The sequence below is a fragment of the Mirounga angustirostris genome, unplaced genomic scaffold, assembly GCF_029215605.1.
Source record: "Mirounga angustirostris isolate CCGP_5_RB_7025 unplaced genomic scaffold, mMirAng1.0.hap1 SCAF_16, whole genome shotgun sequence".
Taxonomy (NCBI): Eukaryota; Metazoa; Chordata; class Mammalia; order Carnivora; family Phocidae; genus Mirounga; species Mirounga angustirostris.
This window is the reverse complement of record NW_026991724.1, coordinates 57,255,314-57,276,652: the sequence shown is the minus strand read 5'-3', so window position 1 is coordinate 57,276,652 and position 21,339 is coordinate 57,255,314. Positions and strand designations below refer to the sequence as shown.

The window sequence follows — 21,339 nt, the reverse complement described above, 5'->3', positions numbered from 1 at the left end:
AGGGAGCCCTGCCATGCTCGGGCATCGGTGGGAGGCATGGCACCGTGCTGGCGGAGGGCGGGATCCCAAGGGTCCACGGCGAAGGCTGTCCATCAATGGTGCTCCCGCAGGAGGGCTGCGGGCCACCCCCACTGACCCACCCCTCCCTGGTTCCAGACCCCACTCAGCCCAGCACCCCCATGATCACAGCCCAGTTCCCGGCCCCCTCATGCACACACGCACACACACACACTCCCTGCCCCAGAGCTCATGAGCCCTCTGCTCCCATGGTTCTTAGAAAAGAGACCACGTGTCTATATGCTATGTCTGTATTGAGGGGTCCCCCCGGGGGTGCCCCTAATCTTCGTCCTCCCCCCCTTCTGTTTCATCACCCCCTTCTGTCGTCCCTTCCCCTTCGGTGGCCCCTGACACATCCGTGGCCCCCTCCAGAGGAAGGGAGTTTGGCATGCTGCCAGCCGATGCCTTTTTTTGGCTCGAAGTCCCCCGGTCCTTGGATAACAGAGAGACGGTCCTCGACAGGTCACATTTGCCCTTTAAGAACACTGGAAGGTGCAGCATATCGCGGCGCTTGGCCCACCTGACCGGGAGGGCATACACTCAGCCTTGACCGTCTGCCTGCTCCTCTGGGGGTGTGGGAGCCCACCCTCAGCCCCAACCCCACTTGCCAGAACAAGCAGATGCTGGAGATCAGGAAGAGGAGGCCTCCACATGTCCAGCCCAGCGCCCACATGTGCTTTCTCCGCATGGTTTCTGGGCAAAGGAGGCAGGTTTGAGACCCAGGAGACTCAGCTGCCCCGGGGGCCCGGCTTCCAGGCACTCACCATCTGGCCGCTGGTGGTAGCAGACCCCGTCACGGTAGCAGCATCGAAGACGCAGACAGAGATTGGGGTTCTCGATTGCCGCCTGGCCCCCACAGCTCTCCCGGTCCCATACATCTCCCTCACAGCCTTGGGACCAACCACAGTGGAAGCTGTGTCACAGAGTCTGACCCGAGGGCCTCAGAACCCCAGGGTCCCAAAGTCAGGCTCCGGGATTGCCTGCCTAGTGCTTACTCTGTGCAGGAACCAGGGGTCCAGGCCCCGGCCCTGGTCCCTCAGACCGAGGGGTCCAGGCCCCCAGCCCCTCCTCCCTCAGACCCAGGAGTCCAGCTCCCAGGCCCTCCTCCCTCAGACCCAGGAGTCCAGACTCCCAGATCCTCCTCCCTCAGACCCAGGAGTCCAGGCTCCCAACCCCTCGTCCCTCAGACCCAGGAGTCCTGGTCCCCAGCCCCTCTTCCCTCAGACCCAGGAGTCCAGACCCCCCAGCCCCTCCTCCTCCCTCAGACCAGGAGTCCAGACTCCCAGATCCTCCTCCCTCAGACCCAGGAGTCCAGGCCCACAGCCCCTCGTCCCTCAGACGCAGGAGTCCTGGTCCCCAGCCCCTCTTCCCTCAGACCCAGGAGTCCTGGTCCCCAGCCCCTCCTCCCTCAGACCCAGGAGTCCAGACCCCCAGCCCCTCCTCCTCCCTCAGACCCAGGAGTCCAGACCCCCAGCCCCTCCTCCCTCAGACCCAGGAGTCCAGACCCCCAGTCCCTCCTCCCTCAGACCCAGGAGTCCAGACCCCCAGCCCCTCCTCCTCCCTCAGATCCAGGAGTCCAGGCCCCCAGCCCCCTCCTCCCTCAGACCCAGGAGTCCTCACCCCCAGCCCCTCCTCCCTCAGGCCCAGGAGTCCAGACCCCCAGCCCTCCTCCCTCAGACCCAGGAGTCCAGCCCCCAGGCCCTCCTCCCTCAGACCCAGGAGTCCAGCCCCCAGGCTCTCCTCCCTCAGACCCAGGAGTCCAGGCCCCCAGCCGCCTCCTCCCTCAGACCCAGGAGTCCAGGCCCCCAGCCCCTCCTCCCTCAGACCCAGGAGTCCAGGCCCCCAGCCCCTCCTCCCTCAGACCCAGGAGTCCAGCCCCCGGGCCCTCCTCCCTCAGACCCAGGAGTCCAGCTCCCAGGCCCTCCTCCCTCAGACCCAGGAGTCCAGACCCCCAGCCCTCCTCCCTCAGACCCAGGAGTCCAGCCCCCAGGCCCTCCTCCCTCAGACCCAGGAGTCCAGACTCCCAGCCCCTCCTCCCTCAGACCCAGGAGTCCAGCCCCCAGCCCCTCCTCCCTCAGACCCAGGATCTGGCTCCCAGCCCATTCTTCCTTTAGATTCAAGAGTCTAGTCTGGGCTCCCTGTCCTTGAGGGACCCCGGTTTCATCCACTGCTCACTCCATGGATAGAAGAATCCCTGGATTCCATTCCCATCTGTGGAGAAAAAGGATCGGTGTTGAAGGGGGCTGTTATGGAGGCTGAAGAGGCTCCCTGTTCAGCTCTCTGACCCTCTCTTCAGCCCCCTCACCTACTGAGCCCTGCATCAGCAGGAAGAAGCTCAAAGCTGGGATCCCAGAGACCACCATGTTGCCTCCCCAGACCCTTCAGGCCTCTGTGGGGACAGACTTTGAAGGCCATCACCCCAGCAACCAGCTGGGCCCCACCCACCTGCCCACCCAGCTTTCAAGGTTCTAAGTTCTGTTGCTAGGGAGCCCCCTTAGCAGTGGGGAAGGAGGAAGGGGGGGGTCACACTGGCCTGGTCATGCCTGGTTGTTAAGAAGTTGCTTCCTTAGCAACCAGGTGGAAGGATCCATGGGGGTGGGGGTGGGGGCCTGGGCATAAAAAGAGCCTCCTTAGCAACTTGGGCAGAAAGTGGGTGGTGGTCTAAGGCACCTTGTCCTTGCCAACCAGAGGACCCCAAGAGGTGGGGCCTGGGAGACCTTCCTGCCAAGGAATCCCTCTGCTTGGTAACCTGAAGCCTGCGGGGCAGCTCCAGGTGGCCCAGAGTCTCCTGAGACATCGTTGCCAGGGGTCTCCCCTCTAGCGGCAAGGGACAGGGGCCCCTCACTGAGCCCCATTGTTAGGGAGGCCTCCCTAACAACCGGGTGGCTAGGAGGACAAGGGAAAAATGGGGGTGGGGCCAGAGGCCAGAGCACTTGCTCAGGAGTCCTCTTGTCCCAAAGGCTCTCTAGGTCTCTCAGTGGAGAATGGATAGGGAATGTGTAAGGGGTCATGAAGATGTGAGGGCTGTGAGTGTGGCCGTGGGCAGGAAGACCCTTCTCCCTAGGCCTCAGTATCTCCACCCACAAACAGGGAAAGGGGGCCACGTGGAGGTCCTCAAGCTTCCCATTTGGTTCCCCTGAGTGGTGGAGGAGGACAGCTGGGGGCCGGGTTGGGACCAGGATCCCTAGTTCTCTCAGGTGAACCTCTACTCAGCTTTGCAGTACAGTGAGGAGGGGGCCTTCTGGGCAGTGTGGCTTTGGGGTCTGTCTGGACTCCTGGGTCTGAGGGAGGAGAGATTGGGGGTCTGGACTCCTGGGTCTGAGGGAGGAGGGTGCTGGGGCCTGGACTCCTGGATCTGAGGGAGGAGGGGCTGGGGGCCTGGACTCCTGGGTCTGAGGGAGGAGGGGGCTGGGGGTCTGGACTCCTGGGTCTGAGGGAGGAGGGGCTGGGGGCCTGCACTCCTGGGTCTGAGGGAGGAGGGGCCTGGGGGTCTGGACTCCTGGGTCTGAGGGAGGAGGGGCTGGGGGTCTGGACTCCTGGATCTGAGAGAGGAGGAGGCTGGGGGCCTGGACTCCTGGGTTTGAGGGAGGAGGGGCTGGGGGCCTGGACTCCTGGGTCTGAGGGAGGAGGGGCCTGGGGGTCTGGACTCCTGGGTCTGAGGGAGGAGGAGGGGGCTGGAGTCCTGGGTCTGAGGGAGGAGGGGCTGGGGGGTCTGGACTGCTGGGTCTGAGGGAGAAGGAGGCCAGGGCCCGGGTCTGAGGGCAGTTGTCCAGGAGTCCAGACCCCCTTTCTCAGGAAGCCCTGTGAGGCTGACTCCTGCCCTGCGCATCTCTTGTAAACATCCTGATGGGAGCTGAGCAGCCCTGGGCTGCCTCCGTCAGAGATGACACGGGTTAGAGGGGACTCAGCAGGGGGCCGGGGGTGGGGGGGTCATAGAGGTTGTGGGGCTGAGGCCAGCAGCTGATGACCATTTCCTGTGTCAACATCATCTGGACCCACTTTGCAATTCCCGGGATTCCTCAGGGATCAAGGAGGGGGTGGGGGGCGGGGCTGCCGGCCCTGGACCGCGGCTTGGGACTGGGGGGGCCCCCGCCGTCACGGCCCTCACCACTAATGACAGGTTTGGGCTGCTTCTGTGGCCCGCCTGCCCCGTCACCCCCCAGAGGCCAGACAGGACCCCCCAGGGACAGACAGACGGACACACACAGCCTCGGACCTGCTGACCTCACACCAGCCGGCCCTACCTCAGCCAGGGGCCAGCACAGGAGCAAGGACCCCTGGCTCCCTGCTCACATCCCAGTGGCATCTTCTCTCATGTCTGTGAGCCCCCCCCTCAGAGCCTTGGGCACTGTGTCTCCCCTGGTCCTTGTCTCTGAGCCTCTGAGCTTGTTTCTTTAGAACTTCTGTGTCTGTAGACCCCATTGTTTTACGACTTGGTCTTTTTCTCACTCTGGATGTCTGTGCTCGTCTCTGTGTCTGTGTCTTGGTGTCATCTTGTCACCTTTTTGTGATTCCCCAGTCCTGCCTGTCAGTGTGGGAGTGGGGGTACCCCATCCCTTCTTGCTCTCCTTGCAATGGAAGGAGCTTGAGTGCCCCCCCTGCCCCTGCCAGGGAAGACCCAGGATGCTGAGCAATCCCCTGACCTCTTGCCGTCACCCACCCCATCTTCCTCAGCCTCCTGCAGCCAGGAAAGATGGAATTAGGGGAAAGATGATCCCACAGCCTCAGGGAGCAGGCCAAGGCAAGGTGTGTGTGGGGGGGGCTGGCACAAGCCAGGTACACTGACCCAGCCCCAGACTCCTGACCTTTCCCATAGAGCATTCTCCAAACGGCAGAATGGCAACACCTTTCTCTCCACCTGGGAACCAGGGTTTAGGGTCTGGACACCTGCCATCTGGGTCTAAGGGAGGAGGGGGCTGGGGGTCCGGGATCCTGGGTTGAAGGAGAGGGTCTGGGGTGGCACCCCTAGTTCCCAGTAGGTGGAAGGGGCTGCCATTGCGAGATCCCTATTGTTGCTCTCAGACTGGCCCCGGGCCCAGTCCCTATCCCCTCGGGCCAGTCCATCCCCCAGGCTGGTGGCCTGAGTCACCTTGGCTGGCCCTGCTGGTCTGGGGGGGGGGCTACGTCAGTTCTCCCCTCACTGACGCAGCCTTGGGCCCCCCACGCTGACTCAGCCGGAAACAGGCCCCCTGAGGGGCGGAGACCCAGTGGTCAGAGGCCCGGGTCCCTGCGGGAGCGGGGGCTGGGGAGGGCCCCTGGGGGGCCCTGGAAGGGGTGGCCGTGACGGAGCAAGAGAGAGAGCTCTTACCTGAGGCAATGAGGTCATGTCCCACCATGGGGGGGCTGTGACCTCACCTCCCTGGGGACTTGAGCAGTCGTCCCCCACCCCCAGTGGTGGGGGATGGGAGGGGGAGGACTCTAGCCACCATTCATCCCCAGAGCCCCCCTGCCAGCTCAGCACAGTTTTGAGGGCCAGAAGGGGGCCTGCAGGGGGAACTTTGGAAGTCCTGTCACTTTGTCTTCTCACACCCATCCTGTCCTTGGTCCTTCGTTGGGAGGGGGGATGCTCCCGGGGATGGGGCTCTAGACTTGGTCCCTCACTGGCTCTGCCTCTGGCCCTGGCACCCATCAGGGTGCCTATGTCCCCACGGCTGTCCCGTCCTCCCTGCATCTCCTGCTCCAGTCCCTCTGTGCATTGCCATCTCTGCCCGGTCCCCATGCCCACTCCCTGGCTGAGCCACTCTCTCCGCGTGTTCTGTCACCCTCACTATCTTGCCCGCTGGCTCCCCATCTCCAACCCTCCCAGAGACCGCATCTTTCTCTGGGTCTCCCTGTATGTGTTAATAAAAATCAAGAAAGAGAATTGCAATGGTTCATATTTATTGACAGCTGACTGTGTGCCCTACACGAGTGAACTCATCTTTACCCAGGCATTGTGGGGGGCGGGGGGGATGGGTGTTCGGTTATCCACATTTCACAGATAAGGAAACTGAGGCACAGAGGGGGTGCAGCATCTGCGCAAGATCCCACCTCATCTGGGCGTCTCATGCCCTCTCTCGGTCCCCTGTCTCTGCTTCTCTCCCCACTTTCACATCGCCCCTGCCTGTCTCCCGGAGACTCTGCTCCTCTCTGTCCCCATTGCTCAGCACCTCCATCTCTGAGTATCTCTGGCTCCCTGCCTCTGTCTCTTGGGGCCTCTGCAGCTTTGTCACCATGTGTTTCTTCTGCCACCTGCCTCCCCTTTCTCTAAGCCTGCAACTCTCTGTCCCTTTTCCTCCTGGAGTCTCTGTGGGTCTCTCTGCTCCTGCAGTGTATCTACTCAGTGTCCCCATCTCTCCATGTGTCACTGTCTCTCTGTCTCTGCATTTCGGACTCTTCATCTCCACCTCAATGTCCCCATTCCTCCAAGCATCTCTGTGTCCTTGCTTGGGTCTCACACTCTCCAGCCCTCTCGCTTTCTCTGTCCCTTGGAGTGACTCTGCCTTGCACGTCCATCTCCCCAGGCCTGCGTCTTGTGGCTCTGTCCCCAGCTCTTCCCGTCCCTCTCTCCCCAGCCTCCCCACCTCTCCGCCCGCCGTCCTGGTCCAGCCGACCCCCGCCTGCAGCCTGCAGCCGGGCCCCAGCTCTCGAGCCGCGTGTGTCTGCCCCTGTGGCGGCCCGGCCGAGGAGGTGGAGGGAGGGGACGCCAATGACCTCACCAGCCCCTCTCCGACCACCCCCCCCTTTCTCTTTTCAACTTTTCCAACTTTTCCTTCCGTGCCCTCCTCTGAGCGAGGCAGCGTGAGCCCTGCGAGGCAGCCGGCTCCGTCTGAATGGAAAAGGCAGGCAGGGAGGGTGAGTCAGGATGTGTCAGGCTGCCCTCCCCTGCTGCCTGCCCCCCGCCCGCCCGCCCTGGCCCCCTATATAACCCCCCAGGCGTACACACTCCCTCACTGCCACGGCCCTCGCTGCTCACACGCACATGCCTCCCCTCCCCAGGCCGAGGCCCAGCTGACCCCCAGGGCTCCCCCCCCCAGCAGCGGACAGGGAAGGGTTAAAGGCCCCCAGCTCCCTGCCCCCTGCCCTGGGGAACCCCTGCCCTGTGGGGACATGAACAGTAAGTTGGTTCAAGTTCATGGGGTGGGGGGGACAGGAAGGGAGGAGGGAGGGCCCGTGGCGAGGAGGGTGGGGAGCAGACAGGCTCAGCGGAATGGGACAGAAAGAGACAGAGGAGAGTGAGGGAGCCATGGGGAGGCAGAGACGGAGAGGAAAGGAGATTCCGAGAAAGCAGGAGGCCCGGAGAAGAGACGGGCAGAGAGAGACGGGAGGACGAAGCTGAGACGCGGAGAGACGCACAGGGCAGCGCGAGAGAGATGGAGACCCCCAGACAGACGGAGAGAGAGACAGATGCCGGGAGGTGACCCCCAACGGCCGGGGACCCTCAGGGAGTCAGCGGGGACCGAGGGACGCAGACGCCCAGGCATCCTGACAGAGAGGTTCCGGGAGGGAAACTGAGGCAGAGAGTCCCCCCCCCCGCCCCAGGAGGTGAGCGCAAGTCCAGAACACCGACCCCAGCCAGGGGGAAGAGAGAAAGAGAGACAGTGGTGCAGACAGGAACGGGAGAACCAGACAGATGCGGACCGACGGACAGACAGCGGCCGGGGAGGGCCGGGGGGCGGGCTGGGGGTGTGATGCGGGAGCGGGGCGGCCAGGGGGGCGCTGATTGGCTGGCGGGAGCGGGGGTGGGCGGGGCAGCTGGGGGATGGGCTGCCGGGGAGCCAGCGGGCCGGAGCCCCCGAGCCGTGCGCCGCCGCCGGGTCTCCCTCCGCCTCCCGCGGCCCGGCTGCGCCCGCGCCTCTGCCTCTCTCCGCCCAGGTGTGCTCCGCGGGCATCCCCGGCACCACGGCCGGCCTTCCGCGGTCCACGAGGGAGAGGGGATGTCCCCCTGGGGAGGGGTCTGGGCCTCCGGGTTTCTGTCTCGGTCTCCTTCCTCTGATCTCAGTCCGGCTCGGGCTCCCGAGGCCCGGGGAGGGGGCAGGTTCTGGCCTGTGCCTCCCCCCTCATGCCCCGCCCCGGGGCCCAGATTCCGGCGTCCGGGGGCGGACGGGAGACGCCCGGCCCGTCTACCCGCCCCGGGCCGCGTCTGCTCCGACGGGCGGGGCAGCCAGAGCCGGAGAGGGAGAGGGAAGCCCGCCCCGGCCCTGCGACCTGCCCCGGGCGCTCCACCCTGGGACTCGAGACCCCCCAGTCCCTCCTCCCGCAGAGCCACCAGTCCGGTCTGAGCTCTCTGCTTCCTCCCGCCCCCAGGTGTTTGCTGCCTGGTCCTGGTCGCCCTGAGCCTGTGGCCGGATAGAGCTGCTGCCCCGGGGCCACCTCCTGGCCCCCCGCGGGCCTCCCCAGACCCTCGGGCTGAGCTGGACAGCGCCGTCCTCCTGACCCGCTCCCTCCTGGCGGACACTCGGCAGCTTGCGGCGCAGCTGGTAGGAGAGCCTGGAGGGGATGGGCTGGGACCAGGACCAGGAGTGGGGAGGGCTTCTGGGCTACCACGGTGGCAGAAACGGGGGGGAGGGAGGAGTCTGGGGCCTGTCTGGAGGATGGAGGGACCCTTGGAGCTGGGCAGGGTTCCCCTCAAGGCTTCTTTGCCCCCGCAGAGAGACAAATTTCCAGCCGACGGAGACCACAACCTGGACTCTCTTCCCACCCTGGCCATGAGTGCAGGGGCGCTGGGAGCCCTACAAGTAAGGGAAGGGGAAAGGGACCGGGGCAAAGATGAGATCTGGGCATGGAGAGGGTGCGGGGGATTGGGGGCCAGAGCAGGCAGGTGGCAGGTGTTCCCTGATGCCCCCACGCCCTGTGTCCTAGCTCCCAGGTGTGCTGACACGGCTGCGAGCGGACCTGTTATCCTACCTGCGCCATGTGCAGTGGCTGCGCCGGGCGGGGGGCCCTTCCCTGCGGACCCTGGAGCCGGAGCTGGGTGCCCTGCAGGCCCGGCTGGACCGCCTGCTTCGCCGGCTGCAGCTCCTGGTAGGACACGCCAGCCCCCAGACCTGACACCTAGACTTGAAGCCCGAGACCCCAGGACCCTCTGAGACCCTCCTCTGTGTCCCAAACCCTGTGGCCCCGAGACCCCCCCAGACCCTGCCATCTCCAGACCTCAGAACCTAGACCTTGAGGTCTCAGACCTTGAGCTCTGAGTCCCTAAGACCTCAGATGCTGGTCGTGAGCCCTTACGACCCCCAAACCCTGACTGCTAAAATCCTAGACCCAGCACCCTGAGATCAGACAACTTCAGATACCACTTCCTGGGCCTGACCGCAAAGACCCTGGACCTCAAATTCCAGCTCCCCATTCTGAGAGCCCAGCCCTCACCCATGAGTCCCTGAGCTTGGATCGGAGAGACCCCACATCTAAGACCCCAGCCCCGACATCTTGGACCCGACCCCAGACTTGAGCCCACAGCCCCCAGCCCTCACCTAGCACCAGGATCCCAGTCCTGATTCTATAGACCTCGCCCCCAATCCCCTGGACTGGGCCCTGGAATTCCAGCTCTGACACCCCCACCTTTTGGTCCCAGTCTTCATTTTCTGAACGCAACATGCTGAGAACTGCCCACCCAGAAACCCTACCCCACAGGCCACAGACACTCCGGAAGCATGCAGCCTGGACTCCCCAACCTCCCATTCAGACCCCTTCCTGGGACCCCCACTGCACCCCTGACCTATTGCTAACCCTCTGTCCTCTCCCAACAGATGTCCCGCCTGGCCTTACCCCAAGCACCCCCAGACCCACCAGCTCCCCCGCTGGCCCCCCCGGCCTCTGCCTGGGGAGGCATCAGGGCAGCCCATGCCATTCTTGGGGGGCTGCACCTGACCCTTGACTGGGCCGTGCGGGGCTTGCTGCTGCTGAAGACTCGGCTGTGACCCGACACCCGGAACCACCAACGTCCTTCGATGCCACATCTTATTTATTTATTTATTTTGGGACTGGGGGCACAGCAGCAGGAAAACACCCCCTCCTTCTCTCCCCCTAATTCGAGACGGTCCCTCCAGGAGAGCTGGGTGGAGTGGGGGGGTATCTGTGCCTTATTTATACTTATTTATTTAAGGGGGCGGGTGGGAGGCAGGTGGACTTGGGGACCAAAGGGGCAGGGAACTGGAGTCCTAGATTCTTGAATCACTTAAGAAGTCTGGCCACAGGCTTTCCCTGTCCCCTAGCCCTCTGGGCCTGGGCAGGAGCATATATTATTTATTAAACAATTACTTTTTGGGTTGAGGTGGGGAGGGAAAGGAGGCCTGGGTTTTTGTACAAAAATGTGAGAAACCTTTGTAAGATGGAGAAAGGGGAATTAAATTTGTCATACACATCCACTTAGAGGTGATTTCTCTGAGTGCTGAGGGTTGGGGGCTGGTCGCCGGGGTCCCTGGAGCAGAGAGAGGCAGGGACCCTTAGTGGGCAGGACAGCAGAGAGGAGATTGTTGGTCCCCCAGGGACCCTGAGTGCTGAGGGCCAGGGTCTGAGCCTGCACTTTGTAGGCACTCAATAAATTAAAGGAAGGTTCCAGAAGGCCATCCTATGTGCTACAATACTTGCATGTGACAAAGCTACAAGTTTGATGTTCGTTATGGTGATGTTCACAACAACAGATCAGAAACCACCTAGATGTCCAACAGTGAGGGATGGTTTAATAAATTACACCCATCCATGTGATGGAATACCATCAGCCATGCCGAGGGGATGAGACGGAGGCTGCTTTAAGACATAGAGAAAGCAGGCTACTGACCACTGCATGATTCCCATTTTGTGTTTGGATGGATGGATGGACAGATGTTTTTAAAAGTCCTAGAACATGGGGCATCTGGCTGGCTCAGTCAGTAAAGCATGTGACTCTTGATATCGGGGTCATGAGTTCCAGCCATACATTGGGCATAGAGCTTACTTTAAAAATAATAATAGGGACGCCTGGGTGGCTCAGCCTTTGGCTCAGGTCACGATCCCGAAGTCCCAGGATCGAGCCCCGCATCGGGCCCCCAGCTCAGCAAGGAGTCTGCTTCTCCCTCTGCTCTTCACCCAGTTCATGCTCTCTCTCTCTAATAAATAAAATCTTTAATAATAATAATAAGTCATAGAAAAAAATGCACCAAAATGTTGACAATGGTCCCCTCAGGGTGGAAGGTGGGGTAGAGTTATGAGTGACTTTTTAAAAAAATCTGTGCTTGTCTGTATTATCCAGAATTTCTACAATGACCATGTATTTTGCATGACACATTTAAAAAAATAATAAACACTTTTTAGAATGGAAGAATACCAGTCAACACCTTCTCCCCCAATAAACCCTCAGAAGGAGTCAAGAATCACGGCTCACTGAGTCCCTGCTCTGGACCGTGCCTTAAGTGTGGGGTTTTACTTACACGATCCCCTGAATGCGCCATTATGCCCCACTTTACAGGCGAGGGGAGGTGAGGTGGAGGGGGTGTGGTTGTTGTTCAGGGTCACATGGCTAGGGAGAGACAACTGTGATTCTGCCAGAGGTCTGGCTCATTCCAAAGCGCACGTCCTTTTCTTTAGAACCCATGTTCAGCAGTTGCCACAGACACAAATAGGTTACATATGGGGAAACTGAGGCCCAGTGGGGGTATGAGTCTTACTCAAGGTCCAGAGGAAGGTCAGTGGTGAGCTGGGGCTGTACTCAGGTCTCCCTTCTTAAGAGTCAGAAACTCCTGGTTAATTATCCTTTTACAATATCCAAGACAGCACCACCCCCCGCCACCTGCCCCCCACAAGGGTCCAGTTTTTTCACTAGTTTGGGTCTGGATTGGGGGCTTCTGATTCACAGACTTCAGCCCTCAAGACTCTAGGCCACATCTTGGGGAAGGGAGCCCATCCGTGCCCCCCAGAGAGTTCCCAGAAAGAGTCCTACACATGTCTGATGAGGTCACAAAGCCCCTCCACCGGAAGGCTCCTCCCCCAGGCCAGGGCTGACCACCCCCCCCTCCTTCAGGGCCATGGCCAAGCCCTGGGGAAGCTCCACCCTCTGGAACCGCTGAGCTCCCGCACCTGTGAAGCCCAAAGGGCCAGTACGGGTGGGCTGGGGGACACTGGGCAGGCCATGTGCCCAGGTGCCCGGCTCCCTGACTGTGTCAGTGGTGACTCACCTTTTCTCCAGCCACCATGAACCGGTTTCGGAATATCAGGCGCATGGAGCCACTCCAGGGACCCTCAAAATGGGTCCCCACTCTGGGCGAGCTGCAGAAGACCCTCCAGAAGGGCGAGTACCTGCCCCTCCGCCCGCTGCCCATGTTCGAGAGTAACTTTGTCCAGGTCCCCAGCTTCCTGTACCCTGGGGGCGGAGAGGGGCAGGAGGGGATTGGAACTCCCTGGGCTGGGGGACTTGAACCCAGGCAGGTATGAGGCAGTGGGGGGGGGGGGGGCTCCGGTGGCAGGGGGCTTGGGCTGGGGGTGCCAGAGGAGCACTGGAGAAGGAGTGGTTCCAGCCCCTCTCCCTGGCCCCCCAGGTGACCAATCGAGGGGCCCCCGTGTACACGCACCACAGAACCAACCGTCTGACCATGGGTGTGGCTGCCTCCCTGCCAGGCCTGGTACTCCCAGACATCCTGCTGATCGCTCAGCCCGGAGAGGGCAAGGAGTGCTCCAACCTCGTCCTCACCAGGTGCCTCCATCCCCCCATCTGCCCCAGGAACCTCGTCCTCACCAGTTGCCTCCACCCCCCCATCTGCCCCAGGGAGTGCCCAACCTCATCCTCACCAGGTGCCTCCATCCCCCCCCATCTGCCCCAGGGAGTGCCCAACCTCATCCTCACCAGGTGCCTCCACCCCCCCATCTGCCCCAGGAACCTCATCCTCACCAGTTGCCTCGACCCCCCCATCTGCCCCAGGGAGTGCCCAACCTCATCCTCACCAGGTGCCTCCATCCCCCCATCTGCCCCAGGAACCTCATCCTCACCAGGTGCCTCCCTCCCCCCCATCTGCCCCAGGGAGTGCCCAACCTCATCCTCACCAGGTGCCTCCACCCCCCCATCTGCCCCAGGAACCTCATCCTCACCAGTTGCCTCTACCCCCCCATCTGCCCCAGGGAGTGCCTAACCTCATCCTCACCAGGTGCCTCCATTCTCCCCCCATCTGCCCCAGGGAGTGCCCAACCTCATCCTCACCAGGTGCCTCCCTCCCCCCCATCTGCCCCAGGGAGTGCCCAACCTCATCCTCACCAGGTGCCTCCACCCCCCCATCTGCCCCAGGAACCTCATCCTCACCAGGTGCCTCCACCCCCCCATCTGCCCCAGGAACCTCATCCTCACCAGGTGCCTCCAACCCCCCATCTGCCCCAGGGAGTGCCCAACCTCATCCTCACCAGGTTCCTCCATCCGCCCCATCTGCCCCCGCCCTGTCCCATCTCCTGCTCTACCATCTCCATCTCCTTCCTGCCCCCACCCCCCAGGATGCTCCCGCTGGACCTGGCCCACCTCTACGTGCATGACGTGTCTGCCTGGCGCCTTAAGCTGCGCCTGGTCACAGGCCGTTACTACTACCTGGAGCTGGACGCCCCTGATAACGAGGCTGGCTTCCTGTTTGACCGCTGGATCCGTCTCATCAACCTGCTCCATGAGCCTGCCACAACCTGGGCCCCCAGGACTCTGAATACACCCACCATGGACCTGGCACATATGGTACCTCCGGCCTCCACCTGGCGCCTCCAGGTGGGCACTGCCCCCACAGCCCCCAGGGGCAACTATGGTTTTAGATTTCAGAGCCAAGACAAACAGCCTGAAATCCAGAATCCCAAGAAATGAGGCTGGGGGCCTGGATGACAGAGGAGGGGCTGGGGGTTAGACTCCTGGGTCTGAGGGGGGAGGGGCTGGGGGCCTGGACTCCTGGGTCTGAGGGAGGAGGAGGGGCTGGGGGCCTGGGCTCCCAGGTCTGAGGAAGGGCTGGGGGTCTGGACTCCTGGGTCTGAGGGAGGAGGGGCTGTGGGGCTGGACTCCTGGGTCTGAGGGAGGAGGGGCTGTGGGGCTGGACTCCTGGGTCTGAGGGAGGAGGGGCTGGGGGCCTGGACTCCTGGGTCTGAGGGAGGAGGGACTGGGGGCTGGACTCCTGGGTCTGAGGGAGGAGGGGCTGGGAGTCTGGACTCCTGGGTCTGAGGGAGGAGGGGCTGGGAGTCTGGACTCCTGGGTCTGAGGGAGGAGGGGCTGGGGGCTGGACTCCTGGGTCTGAGGGAGGTGGGGCTGGGGGCCTGGACTCCTGGGACTGAGGGAGGAGGGGCTGGGGGCCTGGACTCCTGGGTCTGAGGGAGGAGGGGTTGGGGGGCTTGGACTCCTGGGTCTGAGGGAGGAGGGGCTGGGGGTCTGGACCCTTGGGTCTGAGGGAGGAGGGGCTGGAGCCCTAGATTCCAGGATTTGCAGGGGCAGAGGACAGGACTCCTGGTCCTGGCAGGGGGATGGGTTGGGGTCTTGGAGTCCTGGGCTGGGTAGGTAACGGAGATGTGGATACCAGGAGGAGGCCACCCCTCCTGACTGGCCCCCTCTTTGTCCACAGGCCCAGCCCCAGTCCAAAGGTTCAGGTGAGTAGGCTCAGTGTCCATCAGGCTCTCCCCTGCTTCTCAGCATCCGCTGCAGTAGGCGTGGTCAGACCTTCCCCTTCTCCCCTGGCCAAGCCCCCTGCGGGTCTCCCTGTGTCCTCCCTGTCAGAGACCCTGACTCAAAGCCTCCCCTCTTCTGCAGTCATGATTGTCGAGCCCACCTTTCCTTACAAGTTAATGGCATCTCAGAGACAGAAGACCAAGGTGAGCAGGCCGGGCGGGACCGGCTGCTGATGGGTGGGGCTGGGGGTGCTGTTCCTCCTCACTGCGCTCCGTCCCTCCTCCCACTGTCAGACCCTCAAGCGCAGGTTCAAGTCTCAGGCCGTGGGCGACTCTGTGCCTCTCATCTGGTCGCGTCTGGAGCATGCTGAAGCTAGAAAGAAATCTGCGGAAAAGTAGGCTTAGGGTTTTGCTCCTGGTGGGAGGCAGAAGGCTGAGGACCCTGGTGCAGATGACATCTAGTCACACCACTTCGCGTCCACAGGTCCCAACCAAAACTCTATGCTGACACGTCTCGGACGAAAATCCAGGTTTCTGGTGAGCACACCTCCCCCTCTGTGTACGGATCCCCGAAGTTCTCACCCTTCCCCTGAGAGCTCAGACCACTTTCTTCCCACCCAGAGAAGCCCAGCATCACCATCCGTACCATCTTCAGCATCATTACCAACACCATCAACAACTCACACTCCTCTTCCAAGGCACCTATTTACTGGGGGCCCAACTCTTGGTCTGAGGGAGGAGGACCTGGGGGCCTGGACTCCTAGGTCTGAGGGAAGAGGGGGCTGGGGGCTGGACTCCTGGGTCTGAGGGAGGAGGGGCTGGGGGCCTGGACTCCCGGGTCTGGGGGAGGAGGGGGCTGGGGGCCTGGACTCCTGGGTCTGAGGGAGGAGGGCCTGGGGGCTGGACTCCTGGGTCTGAGGGAGGAGGGCCCGGGGGCTGGACTCCTGGGTCTGAGGGAGGAGGGCCCGGGGGCTGGACTCCTGGTTCTGAGGGAGGAGGGGCTGGGAGGCTGAACCCCTGGGTCTGAGGGAGGAGGGGCTGGGGGCCTGGACTCCTGGGTCTGAGGGAGGAGGGGCTGGGGGCTGGACTCCTGGGTCTGAGGGAGAAGGGACTGGGAGGCTGAACCCCTGGCTCTGAGGGAGGAGGGGCTGGGGGTCTGGACTCTTGGGTCTGAGGGAGGAGGGCTGGGGGCCTGGACTCCTGGGTCCAAGGGGGGAGAGGGCTGGGGGCCTGGACTCCTGGGTCCAAGGGGGGAGAGGGCTGGGGGCCTGGACTCCTGGGTCTGAGGGAGGAGGGGCTGGGGGCCTGGACTCCTGGGTCTGAGGGAGGAGGGCCCGGGGGCTGGACTCCTGGTTCTGAGGGAGGAGGGGCTGGGAGGCTGAACCCCTGGGTCTGAGGGAGGAGGGGCTGGGGGCCTGGACTCCTGGGTCTGAGGGAGGAGGGGCTGGGGGCTGGACTCCTGGGTCTGAGGGAGAAGGGACTGGGAGGCTGAACCCCTGGCTCTGAGGGAGGAGGGGCTGGGGGTCTGGACTCTTGGGTCTGAGGGAGGAGGGCTGGGGGCCTGGACTCCTGGGTCCAAGGGGGGAGAGGGCTGGGGGCCTGGACTCCTGGGTCCAAGGGGGGAGAGGGCTGGGGGCCTGGACTCCTGGGTCTGAGGGAGGAGGGGCTGGGGGCCTGGACTCCTGGGTCTGAGGGAGGAGGGGCCTGGGGGCCTGGACTCCTGGGTCCAAGGGGGGAGAGGGCTGGGGGCCTGGACTCCTGGGTCCAAGGGGGGAGAGGGCTGGGGGCCTGGACTCCTGGGTCTGAAGGAGGAGGGGCTGGGGGCCTGGACTCCTGGGTCTGAGGGAGGAGGGGCCTGGGGGCCTGGACTCCTGGGTCCAAGGGGGGAGAGGGCTGGGGGCCTGGACTCCTGGGTCTGAGGGAGGAGGGGCTGGGGGCTAGGACTCCTGGGTCCTGGGTCTGGGAGGCGCCCCTGGTCCTGATCATCCTTCCCCTTTCTTCGGCCCATGTGCAGGGTTCCTTATCTGACTCTGAGGTGGGCATGGTCCTGGGAGGTTTAGTGGAGACCCCTGCACGCTGTGTCTCAGAGGGCAGCCGTGAGCCTTCCTTGCTGGGCTCCTACGATCGCTTGGACACATACCTGTGGCGGCAGAACGTTGAAGGCCTGATGGACCCTGATTCCAGCACCTTGTCCTCTTCCTCCTTCTGCCCAGCGCCCGGCCCTCCGGCCTTCAATCTCCGTGCTATGTTCTCCTTCCATAAGCACCAAGGAAAGGCTGGGCAGAGGCAGCGGCCGCCATACTCCCAGAAGACGCCATCTACCCATGCTGCCTCTTCGAAGGTTCCATTCATCCTCGACCAGTCCAAGAAGGTCTCAGCAGTGCCTGCTCCATCCCAGAAGACCTCGACTGCCCCTGGCCCATCCCGGAAGGCCCCACCTGCTTCGGCTACTTTCCCGAAGGCCCCAGTAGCACGTGGCCCATCCCGGAAGGCCCCACCTGCTTCGGCTACTTTCCCGAAGGCCCCAGTAGCACGTGGCCCATCCCGGAAGGCCCCACCTGCTTCGGCTACTTTCCCGAAGGCCCCAGTAGCACGTGGCCCATCCCGGAAGGCCCCACCTGCTTCGGCTAGTTCCCCAAAGGCCCGAGCCATACCTGTCCCATCTCAGAAGGCCCCACCTGTGTTGGCTAGTCCTCAGAAGCCTCCAGCCGTACCTTACCCATCTCCAAAGTCCCCACCTATCCAGGCTCTTCCCCCAAAGGCTGCGTCCCCCACTCTCCAAAGGAGGAAATCTTTCTTCATCCCTACCCCATCCCAGAAGGCTGTGACCTCACCTAGTCAATACAAGATGACACTGGACAGGGCTGATTTTGGCATGGTGCCTGAATTAAGTCCTAAAAGGGATGGGCTTGAGAGAAGGAAGCATGAAGGGACGCCACAGCCCATGTTGTTCGTGGGCACCCAGGAGATGGACGTGCTAGAGATGAGGACCCAGAGAACAGCCATGGAGCTGCCTTTCACCACCACGAAGAAGCAGTCAGAGGAAGTCGTGATCAGCAAAGCCCGGGAGATCACCCTGGATGGCCTGAAGGGCAGGAGCACGTTGGAGGACAAGGTCCACAAAAAGAAGGAGAAGATATCCCTGGACATGCCTGGCTTTAAATCCAAGGAGAGAGGAGAGCAGCAGAGGTGGCTCAAAACCCAGGAACTGGCCATTGAGGGAGGCCCAGAGGAACAGAGCAGGCCCTTCTCGGTGGAGGGGCTCACCCTTGCCAAGATGATGATCATGGCCAACTGCAAGGAGCCACCCCAGAGACCAGCTGCAGTCGGTCTGCCCTCCTGGCTCTCAGCTCCCCAGGCGTCTGCTAGGTCAACAGAGGGCACAGTGCCCTTCGGCCCCCATCATGTGTCCTCCCCAGAGGGGAAACCAGGGGCAGTTAGGGAACAGTCCCCAGTGGGCTTCTGGGTGCCCTCGACAGAGGGGACACCGGTGGGGGTTAGGGACCAGTCCCCAGTGGGCACCTGGGTAAAGGGGAGAATGCATCAGTGGGCAGAGAGGAGCAAGCATCACTGGGTGAAGGAGCTTTCCCAGGACACAACAGGGCCTTCCGAAGTGCCCTATCTCATGGAGCAGGAGATGGACAGTGTCTTCAGCAGCCGGAATATGGATGTCTCCCAGTCTCCCATCCCTCTGCCCGCATCGGAGTGGGAAGATGTACCCCAGTTGCCCATCTCTCTGACCCCCATCTCCAAGATGGAGGCTGGGGTGTCCCCTCAGCTCAGCAGTGTATCTCAAAAGCCTCAAGAGCCCAAGGAGATGTCAGATCTGAGCCCTCTGACCACGACCGGGTTGTCCTCAGAGGCTCTCTCACCCTCGCCCTTGGAAGTGGAGAGTGTGATGCACATGGCTACCAACGGGGAGAAGACAGAGGAACAGGATGTCTTCAGTGCTTCAGCCAGGTACTTGGGGTGACAGCTAACATGTTCTGTCAACTCCATTCTCTGCAAGGTAGAGAGGATCATTCCCTCTTTTTTCACTTTTATTCATGGACTCAATATATATTGGGTCTAAGTTCTAAGCACTGGGGACACAACACTGAGCAATTGGGGGAGTATGTATGCTCCTGCCACCCGGTATGTAGAGCCCAGAGATGCTGTTTAACATCCTACAATACACGGGATGGTCCCCCACCCCCACCCCCAACAACGAGTGATCCACACAAACTATCAGTAGTGCTGAAGTTAGGAATCCTGACAGTAAAAACTGAATCAATTATAGTGTATGATATAATGTGAGAGCTCCATGGGAAGACAGCAGGGGAGGGGGGACTAGGCGTGAAGGTAGGCAGCCTCCAGGATGGGACTGGTTGGTCCAGGAGGGCCTCAGTGAGCTGATGTCACTTCTGTAAAAGACCTGGAGGAGGAGAGGGGGGACTCCATGCACACATCTGGGGAAGATAGGTGTGTGCAATATTATAATATGTGCACTCACCAAGAGTGAGTTCCAGGGGGCCCCAGAGTAGAGAATGCCATCGGAAGAGTCAGGGAAGTGGTGGCGATCATGGGGGACCTTGCCGGCTTTGATGCTGATGAGTGAGCTGGGGATTGTTGAGCAGAATGGCTGGAAGTGATGTATGTTAGAAAGGGCTCTCTCTGGCCCAAGCATCGGGAAGGTAAGGGGGCAAGGATGGAAGCCAGGAGAGTAGGTGGGAGGCGGGTGCTGTGATCCAGGCACGAGATGATGTTGGTTTGGACAACAGGGGAGGTGTCGGAAGTGTTGAGAAGAGGCAGGACTCTAGAGATGCTCCGATGGCTGGGCCAATGGATTGGCTCATGGGCTGGTCCTGTCCATATGGCAACAAGGGCAACTGTAGGGTTTGGGGTCTGGGACACTGGGGAGATGTTGTGGCCATCGGCAGCATTCGGAGAAGCTGTAAATGCAGTAGGTGGCAGGTAGAGCTCAGGAATTCCATTTTGGACATCTGAATTCCAAGATGTCAGGTGAAGATGTGCAGTAGGGAGCCAGATATGTGAGTCAGGAGTGACTTGGGAAATCATCAGCACGTGGAGAGTTACTGCAAGCTATGGGGACTGGAGGAGGTCTCCAGCCAGCGAGTGTAGACAATGAGAGTGTTTGGAAAAGGGGATACCATAGTCGTGGTGTGCAGAATGGTGAGAGACGGGCATGCTGACCGCCACGGGAAGGGAGCAGCTGTGTCTAAGGCCGCAGCGAGGTGCAGGAAGATGGGACTGAGACAGGGCCTCCGGATTCATCGGCAAGGATTTGATTATTTGTTACATGGTGGTAACAAAGACCTGAATGGGGCAGGCCTAAGGAAGCACAGAAAGCAGGGAGTCACCCGCTGTGACGCTTGAAAACAAGATGCTGGGGGAAAGGAGCCAGAAGCAAAAGGCCTCCTCGTGGGTGATGCCCTTTGTATGAAGCTTGCGGGGCAGGCAAATCCAAGCAGAATGGTGGTTGCCAGGAGCTGGGAGTGATGGGAGGAATGGGGAGGGATCGCATACTGGGAACAGGGTCTCTTTGTGGGGTGATGAAATGTTCTGGAACTAAGAGGTTGTGGTCCCACAATGTTGTGAATGTAATTAATGGCATGGAAGTGGACGGTTTAAAATGGTTGTGATGGTAAATTTTACATGATGTGTATTTTCCCACTATATACCTACTTACCTACCTCCGTACATTCGCAAAGAGGGGCTTCGGAGATGAGGAGCAGACCAGCTTTTTGCAAGTAGCTTGCTGGAAGGGGAGGAGGGACCTGGAGAGGTAGCTGGTGTAGGAAGTGGGCACAGAGCGATTCTTGAGAGGAGAGCAACGTTGGTGCACTTGGATGTGGTGTGAAGGATGCACAGCTGGGCTCGAGAGCAACTAGGCAGGAGGGAGAGGAACTGGGAGGTACACCGGGGACAGGAAGACGCGGGGGTCGGGGGGAACCCTGTTCCAGCTCACACTTCATTTAGCACGAGTTTACTGAGCACTCAGGGTGCTCTCCCTGTGGCCCCCAAAGCCCCCTTTGGCTTTTTCTCTCTCTCCAGCATGCTCAGTTCCGAGAGCCCTCAATAGCGGGATTCGGGGGACTCAATCTCAGTTGCCAAAGTGTCCAAAGGAGCCCAGCCTGGCCAGGTAGCCCGAGACCCCACAGACCCGCCTCAGTCCTGGCACCGGAGTCCAGGAGCTCAGACCCCACCCTGGCTCTTTCCTCTTCCCCACGGACCCCCATGGTCCTGTGCACCTCTACCGTAAGAAGCAGGGTGCTGAAAAGGCCGGGCGGGGGGATGCTCCCTCTCCGGTAGAGACCAGAGCTATCTCTACGTTTATATATTGGGGGGCGGGGAGCGGGACAGGGGAGAGCCCGCGGGGTGGCCCAGCTTCGCAGAGATTAAAAGCCTGAGTCTGAGACTCGGCAAAAGTCGTGCCTGGGTGCCTGTGTGTGCGCGGGGGACCCCCAAGAGCTTCGTGGGGCTGGGGGCAGGAGGCGGCGGGGGTGGGGTCCACGCAGACCCCGCCCGGCGTCTTGGAACATCCCTTGCAGCGCCGCTGCTCCCATTGGCTGGGGCCCAGGGGTCCCAGCCAATCCTGCCAGGGGTCGTGTTTCTCCTGGGCTGGACCCCCGAGACTCAGAAGCGAGGGGCGCCCCTGGACGGAGCCACAGGACAGCTGACCCAGTGACACGTTGACATCACTCTGGTGAGGGC

At 61.7% G+C, this 21,339-nt stretch overlaps 3 protein-coding genes across 14 annotated transcripts in view; 2 read left to right on the top strand and 1 right to left on the bottom strand.

Moving 5' to 3' along the window:
* Window positions 1-298: 298 nt before the first annotated feature.
* Window positions 299-3,427, bottom strand: TMEM190 (transmembrane protein 190). The gene is made up of 5 exons (XM_064580590.1): window positions 2,363-3,427; window positions 2,233-2,268; window positions 822-947; window positions 666-750; window positions 299-577 (listed from the first exon to the last, which is right to left on the bottom strand). Exons 1-5 carry the CDS (start codon window positions 2,418-2,420, stop codon window positions 337-339), a joined length of 546 nt encoding a protein of 181 aa, XP_064436660.1. The 5' UTR covers window positions 2,421-3,427; the 3' UTR covers window positions 299-336.
* A 3,550-nt stretch (window positions 3,428-6,977) lies between these two features.
* IL11 (interleukin 11) lies at window positions 6,978-10,111 on the top strand. 3 transcript variants are annotated; one of them, XM_064580543.1, is made up of 5 exons: window positions 6,983-7,153; window positions 8,344-8,516; window positions 8,688-8,774; window positions 8,899-9,060; window positions 9,786-10,106. In XM_064580543.1, the coding sequence occupies exons 1-5, from the start codon at window positions 7,147-7,149 to the stop codon at window positions 9,954-9,956; spliced, it is 600 nt and encodes a 199-aa protein (XP_064436613.1). In that variant the 5' UTR covers window positions 6,983-7,146; the 3' UTR covers window positions 9,957-10,106. The 3 variants fall into 3 exon arrangements, with proteins under 3 accessions (XP_064436614.1, XP_064436613.1, XP_045727168.2); XM_045871212.3 differs by lacking the exon at window positions 6,983-7,153 and adding an exon at window positions 7,247-7,581; XM_064580544.1 differs by lacking the exon at window positions 8,688-8,774 and having other exon boundaries at window positions 6,978-7,153; window positions 9,786-10,111.
* A 1,510-nt stretch (window positions 10,112-11,621) lies between these two features.
* Window positions 11,622-21,339, top strand: part of LOC123841666 (cytochrome c oxidase subunit 6B2-like) — a 25,493-nt gene continuing 15,775 nt past the window's right edge. For 2 of the 10 annotated variants that reach the window (XR_010408020.1, XM_064580506.1), the window contains exons 1-3: window positions 14,679-15,020; window positions 15,110-15,162; window positions 16,640-18,585. Coding sequence is in view for 5 of the 10 variants with exons in the window: in XM_064580506.1 (XP_064436576.1) it covers window positions 14,990-15,020; window positions 15,110-15,162; window positions 16,640-18,585 (2,030 nt within the window). In the remaining 5 variants the exon portion in view is untranslated. Of the gene's footprint in view, window positions 12,439-12,548; window positions 12,704-13,488; window positions 13,748-14,582; window positions 14,608-14,678; window positions 15,021-15,109; window positions 15,163-15,246; window positions 15,423-16,639; window positions 18,635-18,660; window positions 21,332-21,339 lie in introns of those variants that run through there. The other 8 variants (XM_064580510.1, XM_064580509.1, XR_010408021.1 and 5 more) reach the window with 8 other exon arrangements.

What these genes read in the sequence shown, in the direction of transcription:
- TMEM190 (XM_064580590.1), bottom strand. Translation starts at nt 2,420, where the DNA reads ATGGTGGTCTCTGGGATCCCAGCTTTGAGCTTCTTCCTGCTGATGCAG. An exon ending in GGGATTCTTCTATCCATGGA is followed by an intron (nt 948 to 2,232) that starts GTGAGCAGTGGA and finishes GTTGGTCCCAAG; the next exon opens with GCTGTGAGGGAGATGTATGG. An exon ending in CTACCACCAGCGGCCAGATG is followed by an intron (nt 751 to 821) that starts GTGAGTGCCTGG and finishes TCCTTTGCCCAG; the next exon opens with AAACCATGCGGAGAAAGCAC.
- IL11 (XM_064580543.1), top strand. An exon ending in GGCAGCTTGCGGCGCAGCTG is followed by an intron (nt 8,517 to 8,687) that starts GTAGGAGAGCCT and finishes TTGCCCCCGCAG; the next exon opens with AGAGACAAATTTCCAGCCGA. An exon ending in TTCGCCGGCTGCAGCTCCTG is followed by an intron (nt 9,061 to 9,785) that starts GTAGGACACGCC and finishes CTCTCCCAACAG; the next exon opens with ATGTCCCGCCTGGCCTTACC.